The sequence below is a fragment of the Aspergillus ambiguus genome, assembly GCF_047715705.1.
Source record: "Aspergillus ambiguus strain CBS 117.58 unplaced genomic scaffold BDV59scaffold_22, whole genome shotgun sequence".
Classification (NCBI taxonomy): domain Eukaryota; kingdom Fungi; phylum Ascomycota; class Eurotiomycetes; order Eurotiales; family Aspergillaceae; genus Aspergillus; species Aspergillus ambiguus.
The window spans coordinates 458,448-465,732 of NW_027395535.1; the positions used below are offsets into that span (position 1 = coordinate 458,448).

General features: G+C 54.6%; 6 protein-coding genes across 6 annotated transcripts; 4 read left to right on the plus strand and 2 right to left on the minus strand.

Annotated features, from left to right (window-relative positions):
- Window positions 1-346: 346 nt before the first annotated feature.
- On the plus strand, window positions 347-1,603 carry BDV59DRAFT_203220 (uncharacterized protein; the record flags this gene model as incomplete). The annotated part of the gene is made up of 1 exon (XM_073694225.1): window positions 347-1,603. One exon carries the CDS (start codon window positions 347-349, stop codon window positions 1,601-1,603), a length of 1,257 nt encoding a protein of 418 aa, XP_073546725.1.
- A 130-nt stretch (window positions 1,604-1,733) lies between these two features.
- BDV59DRAFT_61485 (uncharacterized protein) lies at window positions 1,734-2,503 on the plus strand. The gene has a single exon (XM_073696766.1). The coding sequence runs from the start codon at window positions 1,864-1,866 to the stop codon at window positions 2,314-2,316; it is 453 nt and encodes a 150-aa protein (XP_073546726.1). The 5' UTR covers window positions 1,734-1,863; the 3' UTR covers window positions 2,317-2,503.
- Window positions 2,504-2,535: 32 nt separating this feature from the next.
- BDV59DRAFT_181348 (caspase family protein) lies at window positions 2,536-4,648 on the plus strand. The gene is made up of 6 exons (XM_073690220.1): window positions 2,536-3,086; window positions 3,136-3,180; window positions 3,232-3,307; window positions 3,355-3,672; window positions 3,738-3,907; window positions 3,963-4,648. The coding sequence occupies exons 1-6, from the start codon at window positions 2,690-2,692 to the stop codon at window positions 3,986-3,988; spliced, it is 1,032 nt and encodes a 343-aa protein (XP_073546727.1). The 5' UTR covers window positions 2,536-2,689; the 3' UTR covers window positions 3,989-4,648.
- On the minus strand, window positions 3,984-4,648 carry BDV59DRAFT_61449 (uncharacterized protein). Its single transcript, XM_073696765.1, has one exon. The coding sequence runs from the start codon at window positions 4,586-4,588 to the stop codon at window positions 4,121-4,123; it is 468 nt and encodes a 155-aa protein (XP_073546728.1). The 5' UTR covers window positions 4,589-4,648; the 3' UTR covers window positions 3,984-4,120.
- A 350-nt stretch (window positions 4,649-4,998) lies between these two features.
- BDV59DRAFT_181353 (uncharacterized protein) lies at window positions 4,999-6,781 on the plus strand. The gene has a single exon (XM_073690221.1). The coding sequence runs from the start codon at window positions 5,639-5,641 to the stop codon at window positions 6,332-6,334; it is 696 nt and encodes a 231-aa protein (XP_073546729.1). The 5' UTR covers window positions 4,999-5,638; the 3' UTR covers window positions 6,335-6,781.
- Window positions 6,597-7,269, minus strand: BDV59DRAFT_181354 (uncharacterized protein). The gene is made up of 3 exons (XM_073690222.1): window positions 6,832-7,269; window positions 6,720-6,747; window positions 6,597-6,647 (listed from the first exon to the last, which is right to left on the minus strand). The coding sequence occupies exon 1, from the start codon at window positions 7,231-7,233 to the stop codon at window positions 6,931-6,933; it is 303 nt and encodes a 100-aa protein (XP_073546730.1). The 5' UTR covers window positions 7,234-7,269; the 3' UTR covers window positions 6,597-6,647; window positions 6,720-6,747; window positions 6,832-6,930.
- Window positions 7,270-7,285: the final 16 nt, after the last annotated feature.

Below are 7,285 nucleotides of genomic sequence, written 5' to 3' on the forward strand. Positions count from 1 at the left end.
GAGGAAGAAGCGCAAGTGGATGCTGGACGATGGATGGCATCATAGCTCAAGTCGGCTTAGTGCCACTGGCCCACCCGTTTCGTCTCCGCCAACTCCAACCACCACAACACACATACATCACCTCTCCCAACCAGGTCCTAGCATAGAACGGCGTACGGGGGACTTTGACAGACGGGCGCGTATTTCAGTGCACGAGCCCGACAACTTATAGATGCTATTCGCGAGACCATACCGGCCTGTTGCGACATCGCGGCCCTTACGCCTATCGTTTACCCGTCCATACCGGCCCCATAGCTGGCCCATGTCTGAGAAAACAACAACACCCCGAGCTCAGAAACCACCGAAAATGGAGAAGCGTCCCCCGTTGACGCATTTCCTATGTCTACCGCTGGTCAACTCCGTTTCCCTCCCTCAGTTGGAGTCGTCAATCGCGTCGTTCAAGGCCACAATGTCCTCCTGTTTCCAGCCAGATGAGAACGGTTCGCCGACGCTTCAACCTCTCATTCCCGATGGTGCGATCCGTCCAGTTGGTACGCTGCATTTGACGTTGGGGGTTATGAGCCTTCCGACGAAGGAGCGACTCGACGAAGCTCTTCGCTTCTTTCAGTCGCTTGATTTCGCGTCGATTTTGTCTGAAGCCGGAAATATCGCCAAGAAGCGTGGCCATGGAACGACAGGCGCATTACCATCTAACGACGGGCCTAACATGAGCAATAGACCGTTCACCATTTCTCTGGAGTCTTTGCATGCACTGCCAAAAGCACGGTCTGCCACGGTTTTGCATGCAGCTCCGGTAGATCCCACCTCTCGACTTTATCCATTCTGTGAGTTATTGCGAGACAGATTCCTCGAGGCTGGATTTCTGCAAGGTGAGGTCAAGCATGATAAGTCCCGAGACGGCGGCCAAAAACCGGAGGACAAAGTATCCACAGGTTCCGAGACAGTAGGACGTACAGAAGCACCAGTCGACGAGTCTTCTCTTGAAGAAATGCAAGCTGACGTGGCCGGGCAGCCTGTCCGAGCTTCTGCCACCACGAACTCAGGAAAGCCAAAAGCCCGGCGGTTATTACTGCATGCGACGGTAGTCAACACGATCTACATCAAAGGAAGGAGACAGAAGAGTGGTCATCAGAAAGGCAAAAATCGCAGGGCGCAGTATTCGTTCGACGCACGGGACATTCTGGCCCACTACAAGGACTACTACGTTGACAGCGACAGGACGACTCCGCGTAATTCACTGGGCAACATTACTGGACAAGCGGAGAAAGAAATACCCTCTGGCGGGAAAGAATCGACGAGTGAGGATACAGGAAGTAGCTCGAAAGGCTCAGTTGAGAAGAGACCGGGCACCATTTCTGATCAACAGGCGGACGACAGATCGCACAATCCGTTCATATGGGCCAAGGACTTCCCGTTAGACTCTGTCTGCATTTGTGAAATGGGCGCGAAGAAACTCGATCCCGCCGGTGACCGAGACGGGATGAATGCTCGTCTGGGGGAAAAGTATACGGTTGTGGCCAAGAGGAGACTCGTTTTCGAACCCTCCAAGGCGCCGAGGCCCGGTAGTAGCGAAGGAAGTATGGACGGCGGCGTGGCAGTATAGAATGTCGGGACGATGGTCCAGCCTGCCGGGAAGAACACCCAGGTTCAGGGATTGACGGGCAATCGGAAGGACTCCGGCGCGACATGCAACCCCACGCGATTCAACAACAGCCAAGATGACGCGATTCCCGTCTGCACACTCAGCCCTACGAGTCGCGGATTATGCTGATGCCTAGAGATAATGGGGAAGATTCCCGAAAGTTACTCCAAATAGACATCTCGGGCGTGTGGAACCGTGGATCCGGGTGGGAATGAAGGGGAATGCAGAGGCATGATAGGACCGTCCATCGGGCAACGTTCATGCATAGGGCTGACTTTGTTCAACGAGAGATTGGCCTCGCAGGGGGGGTAATATGGAACAAGAATTGTGTTCACGGATCGTCGGGCAGGTTTGCTCCTCACGGAAAAGGCGGACACCCACTTCTTCCTCTACGATTGGGCCAATCCGGGCCCTTTGAACGCCCGTCATCAGCCAGCCCGGTCATCTTCGCTACCTGTTCTCCCTCTCGTCCTCCTCGTGGCCTTTTCTCCTTTTTTGCAGTCTTTGAAATCCCCTCTACGATCCTCAAATACCTCTTCACCAGTTTTTCCTTCAGCGTGGTGGTGGTATTTGCCGTGGTGCCGCGTTGTATACTCCCTACCCAAGGCACCACCGAATCAACAAAAAAACTATCGCGAAATTCCCCCGCAGTGATCATCGCCGGTGAAAAATAAAAGACCAAGGGGAACCTCTCGTGGCTGCTACAAACAATTCTCCATTACTTTCAATTTCAATTAATGTACTACCCTCATTCGGGCCCCCCTCTTCCTCCACGTCCGGGTTGGTCTGGTGGTTATCCCGGACAGCAACAGTGGCCTCCTCCACAACCGCACTAGTAACGCAACCTGTATATTCTCGGACGCCAGAACGATGAGCTGACTGATCCTGAGTAGTCCTCCACCGCACCATCATCCAGGGCCGCCTCCCAACCATCCATATCCACCGCAACCTCATGGCAATTATTACTCACCCGCTCCGTATGGTAGCCCGGTATCACCTCCATCGCCCCATCCTCGATCTTACCACAGTAAGTCAAAACGTCATACAATGGCACCCAACCACCTGGTTAACGGTCGAGCAGGCCCCTCTCCCTCATGGGGCCAACTGCCTCCCCGCCCGCCACTAGGTGCACAGCACTTTGGCAAGGGCGCTCCGTCCAACTACAGCTTCCAGTATTCGGCCTGCACCGGTAGACGCAAGGCGCTGTTGATTGGGATCAATTATATCGGACAGCCGAATCAGCTCCGGGGGTGTATCAATGACGTGGCCAACATGTCGACCTACCTCCACCAGAAATGTGGCTACCGGCGAGAGGACATGGTCATTCTGACAGACGACCAGAAGAATCCCCTCAGCGTCCCCACCAAGGCAAATATCATGAGAGCCATGCAGTGGCTGGTTAAAGATGCCCAGCCCAATGATTCCCTCTTCATCCATTTTTCCGGTAACGATCCCCGTGGCAGCGAGTTCTTCCTGGGCTAACAGTGCGCAAGGTCATGGTGGACGAACGCCTGACTTGGACGGCGATGAAGAAGATGGTAAGCGCGATTTGCGGATGAAGAGGTCGGCATTCTGACGGAGAACCATAGGATACGATGATGTGATTTACCCGGTGGATTATCGAGTTGTCGGGCATATCGTGGATGACGATATGCATAGTATCATGTTCGTCCAGCTCCCCATCTGTCGTGTCTACTCACTTATATCGGTAGGGTTCGCCCTCTTCGACCGGGCGTTCGGTTGACAGCCATCTTTGATTCCTGTCACTCTGGGACCGCCCTCGACCTGCCCTACGTATACTCCACCCAGGGCATTCTGAAGGAGCCGAACCTGGCAAAAGAGGCGGCGATGGACCTGTTCAGTGCGATCAACTCGTACGGACAGGGTGACTTGTCCGGCATGGCCAAGACGGCCATCGGGTTCTTCAAGAAGGCGGCCATCGGCGATTCGGCGCGACAGCGAACGGTGATGACGAAGACGGCGCCGGCGGACGTGGTCATGTTTTCCGGGTCTAAAGACAGCCAAACCTCGTGAGTTCTATGCAGCGACGACAACCACCGGTATCAGTGTGTTGGCTAACAGGTGCGCCGGGCAGGGCGGATACATTCCAAGATGGAGAGGCTCGCGGGGCGCTCAGCTGGGCGTTCATCAAGACGCTCCAACAACGGCCGCACCAGAGTTATCTTCAGCTGCTGAATTCGATCCGGGCTGAACTGGAGGGAAAATACACGCAGAAGCCACAGCTGAGCAGTAGCCATCCCCTTGGTAAGTTCCATTTATGGCTGGTTGAAGACTGCGCTTGCTAACGGAGATTGGACAGATGTCAATTTGCTTTTCGTGATGTGATCTGTATGCATGAGAGATGATCTCGAGCGTTGGCGTTGTCATGGTTTTGTCCTGCATGATGCATGAAGTAGCTGTACACCATATTTTGTTCTATCCTGTTCAGAATTAGTCCCGACACGGCATTTGACCTATCTACTGGAACAGCCGGTCATCACGCAATCCAGGTGTTTCGGTTGGGTGAATTCCATTAGACACCGTAGATGATGTCTCTCTCTCGAGCAACGAATCCCGTCCGTTTGGGCTGGACCCGCCTTGGTGACAGCTGCACCACGCGGTTGGGAGTGCGTAGCGATCCGCGTCGTGGCCTCTTTCAGGAATGTTCTTCCTTCGATGAGTGCCGGATTCGTATCCACCACACCCCGGATTTACTCTGCAAGGACCAATGGAAACACGGGGATATCTCCCGAACCTTTCCGGACGACTGGGATCATGAACGATGTAGGGAGGACTACGACAGCTGTCATATTCCACGGAACTGGCGAAGAACGAGTGGGGACGGCGCAGTGGCTGAAACGATGACGACGGGGATGACGAAGATGCGATGAGGGTGGAAGCTGGATTTAGTGTCGGTAAGATGTTCTGGTTGTTGTGTGCATACATAATGTTGGTCAAGCAGAATATTTGGTAAGCTGTGATGTTCGTGAGTACCTTAGGTACTAGGTATGCTCCAGAGACGGCATACAGAGCACTCGGTACAGCGTACAGAATAAGGATAAGGTGTGATCGGCACGCCGCAAGCCGATCAACCACTGTAGAAATCTCTGCCAACATGGACTAGCAAGGTTAGCTAGCGAGAGGCAGAAGAATTATCGGACTCCACTGTCCAATGCTGGCCGCACATGCCGGTAAACTTAGTCGCCGGACCTCCCCGTGGCGGTGTTTTTCACGATGATCCACTGGCGATGAGATCATGGCTGATGTTTCACTTGCCGGACGACACTAAAAGGGGAGCCGAGTCGATGGAAGTGGAGAGTTCCATACAGATTGCAGCAATCTATTTTAGATTAAGAGTCTGCGTTGAGGATGGACCGTCTGTGGTAGACGAAGATTTTTTTTTTTCCCTTTACGTTTCCATTTCTATAATAAAAAAAGGCAAAAAAGCAAGGAACTCACCTACATACCACCGATGGAATGTCGACTCCGCAGTTCACCCCGTGGCATCCCGTTCCATGGTTCTTCGGTGTTTACGGTGTACGCCGTTTCCCAGATGTAAAGAATTTTCCTCTCTCGAGTAATGTCCTGTCTCACTGCAATCTCGTTGTCGAGCACGAATCCCACCGCGTAATGTCTCCAATCGGTTGGATTCCGCTGGCCATGGACGCTGTCGGTCCATATCAATCAGCCGAATGAATCGTAGCAGAGCTATAAAGCATTCAGCCATGCCAGAGTCTGCCAAATTCCTCGAATTCCTCCCTCTGCCCCATGGTCTGATGCCGTCCTGGGTGTACTCCTGAACCACACGGGCCCCCAACTGGTATTATTGTTGAAACAGCACAGCCTTAGCAACGGTCCACTTTCTCGCCTTTTAGTCTACCTTCCACCAGCATTGTTTTTTCCAGGACGTCAGAAACGAACCGTCTGATCGGCAAGCGTTTTCCCTGCGAGATTTTCCACTTAATTCGCCCACATCTCACCTGATCGATCGTCGTCATGTCCTCCCTCATCTTCCTCTATTCCACCCATCATCCCATCCACTCCTACCTCCCTGACCTTCCGTCCGCCTCCAAGAACCGCCTCGAAAGCATGCTGGGCTCTCCCACCGACTCGTCCACCTCCTCCTGCACCGACAGCCCGGTCTCTCAGCATCCGCCCATCCATGCCTGGCCCTCCGTGCCCCGGGCCCGTCGTGCGCCAGAGCCCGTGAAGACGCCCCGGTTCTACTCCACCCCGCTGGACAAGGACTCCCCGGACTCGACGCCCCTGCAGCGGTACGGCCTGGAGGAGCGGGAGCCCTCCATCATGGAGCGGCCCAAGCTGCTGCACCGTGTCTCCCACGCCCTCGACGACATCAAGGAGGACTTCTCGCTGCCCGCCGAGCGCCTCCGCGCCAGCCGGCGTCTCTCCACCCTCATCCTGACCGACAGCAACGGCAACAGCTCGCCGCTGCAGCCCCCGCGGTCCAGTCCCAACGCTTCCTCGTCCTCCCTGCCCGTGCCCATGGAGAGGGCGCCGCCCCGCTCCATGTCCTCGCGCACCCTCCTCGCCATCGACGCCCCCGCGCGTCGCCTGAGCCGTCGCCTGTCATCGTCGCTCAGCTTCTCCTCGTCCAAGAAGAAGGCCTTCCGCGACTCCCGGGGCGCCAGTATCTCCCAGCCGAACCTCATCGGCGCGTCGACCCAGATCTAAGCTGCACTGCCGGTCCAATGCCGAGCAGACGGTGACCGTTTATCCATCCATCCATCCATCCCCTAATCCAGCGAGCGATCGCTGCGAGCTTCGACAGTATTTTCTCGCGGTTTAATGCATCTCTTTCGGCGTTTCAGGCAAGGCGAAGCGGATCCGCCTTCATCTTGTTCACTTGTCATTCTTCTCGTCCGGCGGACATTTCACTCCTTGAACCAACTGCGTCTGTTATTTGTTTTCTTTCCTGGTTCTCCCACATTCCCTCCTTCGACCGGTGTCGCATTAGCTTGGTGTTTCGGTGTCTGGGTTTCACATGGTATGTCTATAATCATTATCTTTTTTTTTTCCTTTTTCATCTTGTTTGTCGCCACATTCCTTATGGCTGTAGATACTGCGGGGAACGGAATAGAAAGAATGTATGTTTCACTCGGAGATTGTCTCCATGCGGAGGATGCGGTAGGCATGTCGTTGATGTAGTCGTGGGCGGTTAATCCCCTTAGCCTCGGTTCGAACATGCAGGGGCGCGAGGTGGAATTTACCCAGACGATCGTAGTCTAGTATCTTCCTGGTTAAGCGCTGATGTCGCCCTTCCCTCATCATCACCGCCAGTGCCGCCACAAGTGCTGCCTCGCCGACGAATCAGCGCCACCAGCGCAATCCCGGCGCGCTGGGCGCCGGCGTACTTTCGTTTCTCTACAGGGGGCGCGGTCAGGATTCAGGCCACCTGGTCTGACGGTCTCCGAAAAGTTCACACGTGTGTATGTCGTATTGCTGTGTCGAGTATCTAAAGACGGGTTCTTTTGCCCTTCCCTGCTGATGACGGGTCGGGAAAGATAAGGTACAGAACAGATTGGTATAGTAGAGTGTAGGTAGGGGGGAAAGACAAACGCCAGAGCCATCATGCCTCCAAACCACCATCGCTTCTAACGGGTGCAATATCCAAGGAAAGGGAAA